Genomic DNA, 14,924 nt, shown 5'->3' with positions numbered 1-14,924 from the left:
TTTAAAAAGGGGAGATTTTGCTAATGGATTTTTTTTGGCAGTAATTGTCACATAATTTTTTTTTCCTGATTCTGGTCATTTTTGGTAGTTATTTGCACAATTTCATAATACATTGTCCTGTACTGCATAATTTCATACCTTCTTTTTGATTTAGATGACAATCACAATTTCCTTACAATGGCAGAATGTCAGTATATCATCAAGCATGAACTCGAAAATTTGAGAGCTAAAGATGAAAAAATGATCCCAGGATATCCTCAGGCAAAGCTGTATCCAGGAAAATCAATTGGTAAGCAATGTAGTTTTTTGCCTGTAACTCACAGTGTTGATGTAGGATAGTGTGCATGGTGAAAAAAACCTTAATTTTCCTGCAGTGAAGAGAAATCCTTCAGACATTAGTTCCCCACTATTTTTAATCAACTTTTTCTTGGCACTCCACAGTGATAGATCAAGAGGAAATGGATGCACTGTGCAACAAGAGACATTCTGAGTAGATACTGAGAAAAATGTTTTTCACAATGAGGGTAATCAAACGTTGGAACAGGGTTTTAGAGAGATTTTGGTAACTGTCCTGTAAGACTTTTAGATCTTCACTAGACAAGGCCCTGAGCAGCCTGATTTTAGATGAACCTGCTTTGAGCAGGAAGTTGGGCCAGATGACTTCCAGTAGGCTTTCCATCCTGAGTCTCTGGAATTAGGATGGGGCTGAGACTCTGGCCTTACATTCTTCTCATTTGGATAATTTTCACATATATTGATGTCATCCTTTATTTTTATAATTAGTACAAAAATACTTGGTTTTTTTTTAAATTACATAATAATATATTGGATTGTCTCTATAAAAATACTGGAATGAGTAACAGTGTTTCAGAGCTATAAATTTCACAATATGAAGTAAGTTAGTTCTATTTCATTAATTTGATTTCATTTGTCATCCTCCTTGCTTCAAGAGCTCCCCTTTTTAATGGGAGAAAGAAGCAATAAGAGCTAGTGCTGTTTTTATGGTAGTTGGAACTAGTTCTTTGGCAGAGATGCTACAGTTTATTAGCAGAATTTATCTTAATGTATTTATGTCCTTTTAATAACAGTGTCTTTATTAATTAGTGTTCATCATCAAAGAGAGATCTGTGCATATCCGTGGTTCAAGAAATGTAAATAAATATAGATGTCTGATGAATTTACAGTGGTAATTTTTTATATAGCTAAGGTATTTTTCCAGTTATGTCAAGTAGATGCTGGGAAAGATGCTGGTTATGTCAAGTAGATACCATGAGAAATGGTAAAAAACTATCACAAAACTTCCAGTGTCTTCCTTCTCCTGTTTTCAAATTTATTTTCTTTTTTAATATTTCTATGGTGGTAACTTCCAGAGCAGTTTGTTGATTTTTTTATATGGAAAGCAATACTACCCGTTTATCCACATGGGTAGTATTGCTTTCCATAACAAAGTTAAATACAAATTGTGGAATATCTGGTTTGTTTGCAATGAAGATATGTTGTAATTTATGAATTAATGTAAATTGATAATTCAAAAACTGTTTTAGTACCTTCCCCATAATTAATACAACAATGGCTCTTCAATTTAATGTTTTGTTTTTGCTATGTCAGTTTGATTTGTTATGCCTTTATTTGCTCAAATGCAAGAGCCAGACCTTTCCCCACAAAGCTACACGTGACACTTCAGTTCTGACCTGTAGCACTTTTTGTTCAACCTGCATCTGATTATATTGCAAACCTATGGAATAGTTAATAGATGTAAAAACGTTACTCTTTGTCTTCTAGTTGACAGCACAGTCTTTGTAAGAACTGCTCTCTATAATGAATAATTTTTAACTAACATGCAGACAGATTATTTGTTTTTAGGATTTAAATGCTAGATTTATTTCTAAGGAACTTCAGACTTGCGAAGTACGTAATGTAACCCATTTTCTTGTATCAACTTCATAGTCCTTTGAAAGATTACTAGGTACCTTTTTTTTTTTTTCCCCCGTTTTGCCTCTAGTGAGAAGATTATTGACCAGTGGTATTCTAGTGCAGATTTTCCCACTGCATGATAGAGAAGAGTTGAAAAAGCTCCGTCACAGCTGGTATGGCCGAGTGAAAGTTGGCTATCAACCTTTAGGTATGTGAACGCTTACTTCACTATGAATATAGTGCAGGGTTTCTTCTGGAGAAGTTTTCTCTTCAGTTTGTGTGAGAAGACCAAGGGTCTTTCTAAGTTCTGCTCCAGCATTTAGAATTTGACTGATAGAATTGAAACTCCTGTGTGAAAGTATTGTACCAAGAAGTCTGTTGTTTGACTAAGAGTTTACCTTTTCACATCCCCAATTACCCATTGCAGTTCACCTACTCTCTCCATTACCTCTCTGCCCAAGTTGCTTTGCTGGCCATTGTGAATCAAAGTCCTCTGGTTTTGGAATCAACAGAGTGGCTTAGGCTCTGGCTAAGGAAACATCCATGTTTCCAGGCTTGCTGACATGCACAGTTGAGGTCTCTTTGTTGAGAATTCTCATTGATACTAAGATGGCTGTAAGGTATCTTTTGCTATAATGACTTGCAATACAAGTGTTCAGGAGTGAAGCACTGGATGTGCAGGCTGCTCTTTCTTGATTTTCTTTCTTGTGGCTGCAGGAGTTCTGTATATTTTGGTCATAGTTTCCAAGTCGGAGCTGGGGGGTAGTTCAGAGGCTCAGCATTTGCACTGTGATCATCTAGCTTAGAGTCTTGAAATTAGACCATTGTTCTTTTACCAGCTGAGCAAGTTTTTCCTCTCTCAGCATTTCCCATGTAACCTCCTGAAATGGTTCAAGACTTGTGAATTTGGTGGCTCAGAGGCTGGAGATTCAATGTCTGCAAGCTTCCGTGTAATAACAGTCTGCACGTCACAAATTCTCCCTACCAATGAGTAAAGCAGTAATGGATCAAGCCAAAGCTGTTTTCTCAAATTGACTCTTGACAGGAAAGCTCCTCTGTGTCTAGAATTCCCAAAGCTATTTTGAGTTGTAGACGTATCAAAAGTATGCTTACAACTGTTTGTTTTAAATTCATTGTCTGTATGAAGACTGTTACGTTGTTGCAGGCCGGTGTCACTTGAGTATATTTTACACACTGAATAAGCTTAAAATGAAAATAATTGTTAGTCTGGCAGTGTGAAAAGTTAAGTTCCAGATTGTGAACCTGTAAACTTTACTTGAAAATAAGAAAATAAACATTTGGGAGTTTGCCTGATTATTAATCTCTGGGTCTTGCAGTTGCTTGAGATTCTTTCCTGAGCTAAAGGAAGTTGAAGATCTGGCTTGATAAGGCCTGCTTCCAGAGTATTGTGTTAGGGGTCTTATTGTGTGCTTGTCTTCTGTTTATACAAGAGAGGTGTTTTTTTTTGACTAACACTGACTACATACAAAATTTCACAGTAAGTCTCAGGAAGCCTGTTATGTTTGTACTACTAATGTATGTCTCATGTTGTGTTTGGAGTGTGAAATGGCGCAAATGACCTACACTTGAACTTCTTCATTAATAAATTTTTTATTGAGAGTGATTGTGGAGTGCTGATTCTTCTGTCTGTTTGCCTTTCCTTCTTGCTTTCAGAGACTTACCTGATATGCAATTGTGAATTTCTGCTGTAGGGTTTTGTAAATGTCATGGCTGCTTTGTTAAGCTGGTGAATATGCAGCATTGGCATACAAGCAGTCTGGTTTTCCAAGCAGGCAAAGATAAAATAGATTTCAGCATTCTAAACTGTTTGCTAGGCTTTTCTATATCTTATAATGTGGTGCCATTTGCAGATTATGTGGAATAATACTCGTACACTTTTTTATTAGTATTAAGATAAATGAGATCTTCCTTGGAGGTAATACATCTGTCATTAAATATATCCATTAGTAGTGCACTTTTCAAGCCTTTATAACACCTGAGCAGATAACCTTGGTGAGTACAGCAAGTGTGTATTTCATGTATCAGTTATCTGCTGAAGGGAATGTGTCATCCTGGGTGTGCTATCTGACATACTTAAGATTTAAGATTTCAGTACACCTTTCCATCTATTCCTTTAGTTCCTTGAGGGCTGGCAAAGCACAACTAGTCCTTTCTGGCTGTGAGCAGGCTGAAATAGATTTTATTTTTTTTTTTCAGGTGTATGTATGCCAGTGAGAAGCTTCAGAAGTTAGGTGTCACTTGCTGATAAAGTTTTGGTTCTTATTACACCAAATGTCTTCTGTGCCATCCTAGCCATTCATTGATAGATTCTGTTTTCAAGAATGCTAGTGTTTTTGTGCTCTGTTGGTTTTTTTGTTGTGTTGTGTGTCCTGCCCTGCCTGCCCAAGAATATATGACTTAAGGATTGAGATACTTGACTTCTCTACCATCTGAATATATGTATATATGGGATTTTTTTTTCTGTATATACAACAAAAAATAAATAATTCAAATAACCTTCTGAGCTTTTGGGACATGAGAGAAGAAGGAACCAAAAAGCAATAATATTCGTTATGTTATTTAGAAAAAAAATGCGGGCCAAGGGATTAATGTAAAGTCAAGTTTGATATTATACTGATGTCTCTGTTAAATGTGGTCTTAATTGATTTATTTTTCTCTTCAGATGAGATACGCTGCTACTTTGGTGAAACCATTGCTCTCTACTTTGGCTTCTTAGAGTACTTCACATTTGCCTTGATTCCAATGGCTGTCATAGGGATTCCTTATTATGTGTTTGCATGGGAAGACTATGACAAATATGTGATGTTTGCCACATTCAATCTGCTCTGGTCTACTGTGATACTGGAAGTTTGGAAGCGGATTTGTGCCATCATGACATATCGCTGGGGGACACTGTTGATGAAACGACAGTTTGAAGAACCAAGACCAGGCTTTCATGGTGTTCTGGGTATCAATCCTGTCACTGGGAGGGAGGAACCAGTGTACTCAAGTATTAAGAGACAGATGAGGATTTATCTGGTGTCCTTACCATTTGTGTGCCTTTGCCTCTACTTCTCACTTTATGTGATGATGATTTACTTTGATTTGGAACAGTGGGCTCTGGATTATCATGAGGAGAATGAGTCTAACTTCAGCAGCTTGATGCTGTTTGTGCCCAGTATCATATATGCTGTTGTGATTGAAATTATGAACCGTATCTATCGGTATGCTGCGGAATTTTTAACATCATGGGGTAAGAAAGTTTTCTTCTTTTTCCTTAAAGTTAGAATCCCTGATATTTAGAATTTGTTTCTTTGTAGAATACGTTACTGTGAGGTTTTGTTCAGTGGAATGCTAAAGAAATTTTCTGAAGTAGATTTTTACAGTGGGTTGCAAGAGATGGCCATTTTAACTTCTTACATCTATTTTGAGTGTTCTGAGACTGCAGTTTCATGTTTGGTTTAATTTGGTCTGAGTCTAGCATGCCAACAGAAGGGGTGATCCCTGCCTTCCTCCTCAGACTCTCTTTGCCCTTGGTGCAGAAGTCAGCCTTCCCTGATTTAGCTCTTTGGCTATATCAGCTGTAGTGCTGGCAAAAGGGATGAGTTGAGATCATGAGGATGGGAGCTCAGAGGTGGATGGCAGGACTGTCCTGGCAGGTTGCACCCACAACCTGGGTTTGCAGAGTATGTCTTAGTCTACTGGTACACCTGTGCGGAGGATGGCGGCACCGAGATAATGGAACAAAATCTAAACCCACCCAACTAAATGTCATATGAGAGTGTTTGTGTATGCTATATATAACAGAGACTGAGATTTCACATCCCTATCAAAATATTTTCCTCTGGGCACTCTTAGAAGAGGAGGAATGTTATAATAGATTGCCTTTTTTTTCCCCTTATGCATGTGACTTATTTAACAGATTGGGCCTTACGTTTTGTAACCTAACATAAGGATAGTGAAATGTTAGTATTTATTTTGAATTTTAGCACTCCTAAAGACATGTGCAGTCACTTTCAGACAAAGTTAATAGTTGAAGATAATGGGGAGTTAACTGTTTTTTGTAGCTCAATATGGCATGCATTTACAGGACAGAATCCAGGTTACTAAAGCTGGAGACACACAAAGTTAACCTAAGAAAGATGAAGTAAAAGGGAGGTTAATGCAGAAGACAGAATAAGAAGAGGTGTTTTAGTGGGGATTGGTTATGCATGCCAAAATGATTTGCTCAGCAAATTCAGCTTGACAGCAGCAATAGTAAAAGCAAGCAATTTCTTGATTTGTTTGACTGTTCAAGGATTTTATTTAAATAATGACTTTTAAATTCATATCTAGGTCTCAGTTGACTGTTTATTTCATTTTTTTTCACTACACTGCAAGAAAAAGCCTTTATGCAAAATGCCTGGTTGTGTTTATCAGAGAATTAAAATGTTCTGACGGGTAACCCAAGTTTTTTTAATGCAAATGTTTTTGGTTTTAAGCTGATGTTTCATATTCAGCAGCAACAGTATTTATGTAACTCACTACACTGACAGCTTATGCCTTTTCTGTGCTATCCAACATGTTTATGCTGCGGTGCTGTGAAGAGGATGGAGAGCTAATCTGACTGTCCTACCTTCCCTGCCACTTGGCATATTTTCAGCTAATATCAGACTTAAACAGCTAAACTGACAAAGTATAGGAAACAACCTGGGGTTTTTTTATGCACACCTCTTACACCTGTTTATCACGAGAACTGACCATTTAGTGATAGCTAAAAGCAAAACTTGCATTCAGTCACTTGAGTGCATCTTCCATGTGTCAGGCCCAAATTCACACCCCTGTCAGACTCTGCTGGTTTGTCCTGAGCAATGTCTGTGGGTGACAGTGTCTCCTTTCAGCCTTGTTGACACAGCTCATGCTAGTATGTTACCTTCTCCCGCTTAGCCAAGGCTTTAAAGATACAATCTGACAAAATAGCAAAAAGAAATGGCAGATCCCCCATTCACTTCCCTTTCCTCCCCTGTAGTAATGAGCCTTCCTCAAACATCAGCTTTTGACAATTTATCTTGAATAAACTGAAAAATCTTAGTTTTAGAGCCAGTAATACATCTATTGAACTTGGTGTACTTGAGTCTTGCTTTAATGCTTAGGGTGTGATCTAAATTCCATGGAGGTGGATGGCAATGTTTCTGTGAGCATCTACAGGTTTTGAAACAAACCTAGTATTTTCCATATGTATTTCAATTAGTTCTGCATTGTTTTCAGCCAAAGAAAAAAATTAATAACTAGGCACATTTTATTAAGTGTTAAGAATGATGGATGGTTTTTCTGTTATAGACCAGCTCTTCTGAGAAAGAAAGATGTAAAAGGAAAAACCTTTACAGTAGAAAAAATACTGGAGTTCTAGCCAAAAATATGTATGTCAGCACTGTGCATCAGATTAGCTTCATAGGTTAAGTGAGGTACTGGTACAGTATAAATTCTTTCAGCCATCAAGTGTTGGAGGAACTATTCCCCATAAACAGTTAAGTAATTTTTGGGTGGAGGAAAAATGTCTGTTTACTCTCATACCATGCCTAGTATATTATAAGTGCTTCTGCTGTTTACTAATCAATAATTCTGTTGGTATTTTAGAAAATCACAGGCTGGAATCTTCGTATCAGAATCATTTGGTACTGAAGGTTTTAGTGGTAAGTATGTAGTATAAGCAGCTTTTAAGATTATTTAACAAGAGAACTTGTCATGTTTTATTAGTGCTTTCCTAGCATTACCTCACTGACCTACAGTTTTGTTCAAGGCGAGATACTAGCACAAATATCAGACTAAACAGGATTTCTGCTGTGGTTGCAGTAACTGCTAGGCTGTTTTAGATGCCTCTTTCTATAATAGAGAGTTGGGGTTTTATTTATATTGATTTGTTCTTTCATTACTATTCTGTGTAGTTTTTGTCTTTTGTTAATTGATGTGGTCTTGTTTTCAACTAGGAACTCTTCCTTTTACTTCTTGCAGACTTTATGGTAAACCATATTTTAAAAAGCTCATGTATTAACTGCTGCCTGTATTAACATTCAGAAAACCAGTCAGAGGAGACTGAAGATGTATGTCCATCAATCTGCTCTTATGCAGTTTGTAATATTTTGTAGTATATACTGATCTATTTAATTTGTGGCTCTGAACAAGTAGCTCTTGTGTGTGTATGTATATATGTTTGGTTGCTCTTTTAGGTGTATATCCAGATGCAACACTGATTCTAAGGAACTGTACTGTAAATCTTGAGTTCCCATATAAGATATTCAGTAAAAGCGGTTGTAAAGATCAGTTGATTTTGAGTCTTAATTGTTTCCTTTTTGAAAAGATCATTTAAGTCTCTTCCAGAGTTCTTTTTTTCACTCAGCATGCTTTTTTTTTTTAACCTGCTTGTTATCCTTCTGTTGCTCATAACCTCTAGAGCTAAAACTCTCTTACATAATATTCATAGCTTTGTCTCAGCCTTTCTCAAAAAACAGCACCATCTTTTTTCCCCCATAGGAAATTAATATAAAATAATTTCTAAAATTATGACGTGTCAAATATGAGTCCTCCCAAATGTCACTTTCATGCAATGAGTGGCTCTCTGCACTCCCAGTATTATCTATGTTGTCTATGAGCTCCAAAAAAGGAGCTCTAGCCGTGATAGCAAGTAGGAAACTTCAGAGCTTGATTATAATTTTTCAGGTACAATACTGTGATTATGTCTCCTTTCAGAAGTAAGGAATATTTTCTTGGACATAAAACCTCTTGAAGTGATTAAACATAAAGCTCAACTAACATATATTCAGGAATGGTTGTACATATTGAGAGATATATGTCATCCAACATATATATGTTGGTAAAGTATTTCTTTGAAAAAACCCTACCTACCATTACCCTAAATTAAGATGAATACGTCCCTTTCCTTGTTACCTATGGGGAAACTGATAAAAGATGAACGTTAAGTAGACGGTGATGTGTTTCTAATGTCTACAATTCATAACTGAGTTGTAGTTCTCTTTGTATACCATGCTTTAGGAAAGCATTAAGCTTGTCAAATGAAAATACGAATACTACCAATATTGGAAATGAGATTTTTCTGTCCTAAGTTTTAAAAATGGTAAATAAAATTTTAATGAACAGTTTACATCTGAATGGAAGCTATTTAGTCAAGATAACTGTTAAGTTAGATGACAGTCTGCATTTGAATGTTTGCTTGAGAACTAATTACAGATATTCTTATTTGCAGTTCAACTTCTTAAATTGTTTTGCATCTCTTTTCTACATTGCTTTTGTGCTGTTTGACATGAAGCTTTTGAGGCAGGTGAGTTCTGAGAATGTCTTAAAAATGTTGAATATGGGAAAATAAAGGATTAATTAAAATGGGACTTTAGTTTTTAATATTGAAATAAAAAATATTTCATTGAAAATGAATATATTTTATATATATTTTCTTAGAAATCCAACTCATATTTCAGTTCCTCTAGCACACTTGCAGAATCACAAGAGTGGAGCATTTCTTTCCCTCTGTATAAATGAGGAACTGTTTTCAAATAAATTGATTGTTCCCTCTTGCAGATGAGGCTGGAAAATTTTCATTTCCTCCTTCCTTCCCTTTATGTTAGAAAATGTTTTTTGTCTGTGGTGGTCTTTATGAGAGATTCTTGAGGACAGGAGCATGTTTAATTTTATGACTACAACATGGAGCTGAGAATAAAAAAACCCCAAAAATAATTTGTAGTTAGTATTTTAAATCAGCTTTCTGTTGTTAATATCTTTTGCACTCCAATGCATGAAAATTGGGAATAAAGGAAAGATTTTTTTTTTTTCTCTAAATTTAACTAAACAACAAGAACTTCAACTCAAGGCCTCTGTTCCTCTAAAGAGATCTCTAGCAAAACACTTGACATATCTATACCAGACACAATATTGATCACATTTCCTGTGCTTTAAGGTAAAATGCAAGAAGATTAAAAAAAAAAATAGAAAAAAGTTCTTTGTTTAGCTCTGCCATTGGCTTTGGCATATGTCTTGTGTATCTTTGCCCTTAGTTGGACTTTGTGTACTGTCTCCAAGATACATCCAGATCAGCAAAATATTTAGACACCTAACTCCTATTTTGTCCTTTTCAGCTCATAGTAAAGAATGGCAACTAGACCACCTATACTTTTCATATGCTATTGCTAGTTTTTTTAGGCTGGCCTTCTTTTGTCATAGTGTAGCAACTTACAGTGTTAATAGAACATGCAAAATTGGAAATGAGCATAGGTTAATCACAATTCTATTAATTTTTTCTTTTTTTCTTTTTATTTTTTTAACTTAAGAGCTTGGCCACTTTGCTGATAACTTCGCAGATCCTTAATCAGTTTGCAGAATCCTTGCTTCCTTACTGGCTCCAAAAGCGACATAAGAAGAGGATCAAGAAACGCATGTGTTCTCTGAAAACAGATACGGACCTGTCATTAGTCGAACAAATCAACTTGGAGAAAGAAATGGGCACCTATTTTGTACGTTTTACTACCGTAAAAGAGTTAAAAGTTTTTTGGGCTGAAGTTGACAGAGGCATCAGGCAGTGCAACCTAAAATATTTCTGGCTGTCTGGCCTGGCAGCTTATTTTCAGCTTCATCAATTTTGCTGGTAGTGCTATATGGTGGATCAAGAAACATACAGTGCAGTATCCTAGTTACACCAGAATGAAGGGGTAGGAATGAACAGCTGAACCTGGAGCTACCTAACTCCATATCACTGGAAGAAGTATTTGTGTAATATACCCTTAATCTCCAAGGGTAGCCTGAAGGCTACCAGGGGGAGGCTTTTTCTGTTTTAGTTTGGTTTTGCAGTGATAATAGTTTAAACCATCAATTAAACTGTAGCCTGAGAGAGTGTGCTTATGTCTGGGTGGAGCCAGAAGTGGAAAGGGCAGAAGATGCCACCTCTTCAAACCAAAACTACTGCCGGAAGCTCTTGCTTCTTGAAACTACAGCTTTGGCACATCCTGTCTTCCTAGTTCTGTTCCTGACCACCTTCTACCCAGTACAATTTTAGATTGTATTTAAAAGACTTTGTGCAATTCATTCCTTGCAATTCTAAAGGAATTGACAAAATAGACATCAGTGTGTATGTTAAGGCCCTACAGTGTGGCTGAGAACTTGTTTGATCGGATGCTGCAAGCATAGTCACAAGGGTCTTAATACTTTTACAGAATAAGCATTATATGTAGACAGTGTACCTTCTATGTAACAGGTAGAGTTTAAAATTTGATGTTAATACTGCATCAGATTCCTCTCTTCCTGCATAGAGTGCCATGAAATGGGAAGAGGAAAAAGAAATGCTACCTTTGCAATTGAAAAATTGTACAAATATTAATACTTGCATTCCTCTGTGAAGGCTGGTATTTTGCACATTTTATATGGAGGGAGAGAGATTTAGAGAGCATGTCTATCTTGCAGTGGAGAACACAGCAGAAATCCCTGCGTTAGTGATTGAACTGATAAATCAGGACAGTTCAACACTGTGCCTGCAAATAGGCCAGCAGAACTCCAAAAGCTGTGTATTGGCATCAGGTGTTGATATGCCTGACCAAATAAGCTCTGCCTCTTAGAGATGAGCTGACTTCTTATTCTCAGCTGCACATACAAGGCCAGTGTGGTGTCTTTGAGTCACACTGCACAGTGCTTCTTGTGCAGAACTGGATCAAATATATCTGCACCTGTTGTACCATTCTGCTCTGAATAATTTTCCACGGGGATCCAACAGGTCAATTTGTAGAGTTATGACTTTGCCTTTGAAGGTTTCCGCTGCTAGTCTCATTTTCAGTTCAAGGTAGTGTGTATTCAAAGCCTTAATGTTATTTTCAGTTTAAAGATACTAATTGGGCTGTACTTGTGAATACATGATATTAGACCACTGATTTGTTTGCAAGCAGTGAGCTGTCAGCTGGCAAGAGTATTTCTAAAATTAAATCTGTCACAAGGGGGAAGCATTTGACTATGTTTAGTAACTGAGTTTAGCAGGAGTCTTGACAGAATTCTGCATTTCAGGCTCTTCTCTTCTGTTTTCCTTCCTTCACTTACGTTTCAACGTTTAATTATCTGTTTTATTTGTCTCCTTTCTCTCTCGCTTTTCAAATCTCCAGCCCTTAACTCAGTTTAAGATGTAAAACCACCCTGCAATATTTTTTTTATTTAAGTTTATGCTTCTCTCTTCTAGTTGATTTTCTGCCGTAATTTCTTTGTTGATTCTGTTTCCTTGATGCCATAGTTCATGTGCTGCTCTTGTGGGCAGCAATGGCATACTTTGAAACTTCTTTAACATTGTATCAGCTCCTGTTTTCCTGCACAAAGTGTCATAAATTGAGCGAGGGAGAAATAAATACTCTTTTTCTCTTTCTATAGTCTGCTGTTCTAAAAGTCAGTAAGTACTGGGCAAGGAAATGAGAAGAAAGGTTAGAGGAAGCAGTGGGGATACTATGTAGTTACCAGAAGGAGGAGCACAAAGGGAAGCGTTTTTCCCCGCCTGCAACAGTTGTCTGAGAAAGTGATAGCAGGGACAAATATGTGACTGCCACTCCAGTGAATGATCCTGCACAAACAACCCTAAGGAAGACCTTACTAAAATTCAGAGTTCATACAAACATTACTGTGAAAAAATCTCAGTGGTTTTAAAAGTTAAGTAGCTCCTCATGGTCTTGCCTGTGGATCAGTTTGTTAGACCCAGCTATATTGTGCAACTTGAAAATGAGCTGAAGTGAAGAATGGAACTAATGACCACCCCATGTTGATTTCTGAGCTTGCAGTCTTCTACTGACTCTCTCTGTTTGCTAGAAAAAGAAGCACTAGGTGCTGGAGAGGGCAGTCACTTTAACAGCTATAACCAGCAAAAAAGACTGGAGAACCACGTGTCTGATGTGTGGAGCCAAAACCAATTTTATGTGGTTCCTGTAATAATCTCAGTTACTGTCAAGTCTTTTATTATTTCATGTTTGAATGGGAGGACAGTATGTGGGCCTGGGCAAATACAAGATAGCTAGGTCCCAGTTTAACCTGTGTGTGGTATTTCACCATCCTTTGTCCAGTGAACACTTTTTCTTTAAAAATGGTTGGGTTTGTTCTTCACTTATATAAATAATTGCTGCATTCATAGAGAACTATTATTAATACTACAAAACTAATATGCAAATATATGATAACCTACATGTGAGTACTCAATCAGCATTTAAGTACCCACATTCTTGCTTTAAAGATCAGGCAATGTGATTGGATTTACCAAAATAGGGCTTTTTGTTTGTGCTAATTGTTCTTTTCAGATGTCAGCACTGTGTTCTGACATTTCAGCCTTCAAGTTGGCCACTAATTCTGGCTTACCTATTTTGAAATAAACAAGCAGAAATATCAGAAAAGAGTTGCCTATCTGCCAACCTGCTCTTCTGGTTAGGTCTTTCATGGACAGTCTGAAATACTAGGATCTTTCTTGTCACAATACTTTCAGGAGAATGTTCTGCCAGTTTAAATGCATGGTGCTGTTTTCCTATGCCCCCATGTTCCTTCTGTAACTGTTTCATTGAGATAGTCAAGAACTTGAATGGGATGAATGTGTTTATACAATTACTTCATGTACTAAGGATAAGAAATGTGACCTGCAGAAAATGTATTAGGCAAAAAGAAAAACCTTGCCCTCCCCTTATTAATAAGTTTTGAGTAATTGAATAATTCCAAATTAACTAGATGGGATTTTTTTTTTGTTGTTACTGTTTTCTGTTACCAGTCATTCCCAAACAACTGGTCTGGGATGAGAAAGTGTGTTTACAACTGTATTTGTTAAATCTGTGTTTCTTAGTTTTTGGGGTTTTTTTATGGGTTAAATTTGTTCTTATTTTTGCTCTGTTTTTTAGGGTACTTTTGATGATTATCTGGAGTTGTTCTTACAGTTTGGCTATGTGAGTCTTTTCTCATGTGTTTATCCACTGGCAGCCATCTTTGCAGTGTTAAACAACATCACAGAGATATATTCTGATGCTTTAAAGATGTGTAGAGTTTACAAGCGTCCATTTGCAGAACCCACAGCAAATATTGGTGTTTGGCAGGTAATTTCTGAGTCTTCTGTTCATTTGTTTTAAAAGAGGTTTCAACAACTTTGAAACTTTAAAGTTTAATAGGTACTTTGTTCTCTTCAATGCCTTAGGATATTATCTATCCAGCTGTATACGCAAGTGGGTTTTTTTAGGGTTTTTGACCATGTGTTTTTCAGTTGCCTCCCAAAAGAAAAAAACATTCCTTTAGTCCTTGTATATTGTACTCCTGTTGCAAATGCAGCAAAGCAAAGCTGACGGATACCGCCTATTACTCTTTACAGCCAACATTTTAGAAATGGTAACATCTGATGAATCTCAGAAGCATGGAGCTCAGCAAGGGTTTAAAAAAAAAATTGAAGAAATACTTGGAGTCCTAAACCATGCTTGGCTGTGTGCCACTGTGATTACTGGTATTCAAGCTAACTAATTTTAAAACAATCTGGATGTGTGTGCAGGAGCTAGACCTTTCTGCACAACCTGAACATTGTAGTCTGTCTAAACAATTTCATGCTCGTAGTACTGGGTTAAGGATTTTCTGTCCTCAGTTGTTTGACCATGCAGTCATGCTAGCACCAGCTAGTTTGGAGCCTGCTGAGTACTCTGCATCAGTGAACTGATTCTGACTAAAAAGATCCCTATAAAACTCCTTCAAACCCAGAATTTTTCCTGAAAAGAAAATCATCCGGAGACTTAATAGCAGTGGCCTGATAAGGAGTGTGAAGTAGGTTGGAGGAAATCTCCAGGGGATGATCCATATTCTAATTTTATTTAACAACTTTTTAAATGATATGTCATGGAGACAAAGGGCACAATAAACCAGTGAATTGTTCTATTTGGAGGGGTTGCAAGTCTCGGTATGAAATGAAACAAATGGGAGATGAAAAATGAAATCAGGAAACCTACTGTAAAAAGTAAACCAGGTATTTGTTGTAAATACTTACAAATGTA

General features: G+C 36.8%; 1 protein-coding gene across 2 annotated transcripts in view; it reads left to right on the top strand.

The window, feature by feature from the left end:
- The window catches only part of ANO10 (anoctamin 10), a 130,028-nt gene that overhangs the window by 6,615 nt on the left and 108,489 nt on the right, over positions 1–14,924 (top strand). For both annotated transcript variants that reach the window (XM_037383060.1, XM_037383061.1), the window contains exons 4-10: positions 155–289; positions 2,003–2,122; positions 4,598–5,167; positions 7,531–7,586; positions 9,155–9,229; positions 10,230–10,412; positions 13,797–13,988. In XM_037383060.1, coding sequence (XP_037238957.1) covers positions 155–289; positions 2,003–2,122; positions 4,598–5,167; positions 7,531–7,586; positions 9,155–9,229; positions 10,230–10,412; positions 13,797–13,988 — 1,331 coding nt within the window. The remainder of the gene's footprint in view (positions 1–154; positions 290–2,002; positions 2,123–4,597; positions 5,168–7,530; positions 7,587–9,154; positions 9,230–10,229; positions 10,413–13,796; positions 13,989–14,924) is intronic.

The sequence above is a fragment of the Falco rusticolus genome, chromosome 4 (genome assembly GCF_015220075.1).
Source record: "Falco rusticolus isolate bFalRus1 chromosome 4, bFalRus1.pri, whole genome shotgun sequence".
NCBI lineage: Eukaryota > Metazoa > Chordata > Aves > Falconiformes > Falconidae > Falco > Falco rusticolus.
The sequence above is the reverse complement of the archived record's forward strand: the minus strand, read 5'-3'. Positions and strand labels throughout refer to the sequence as shown.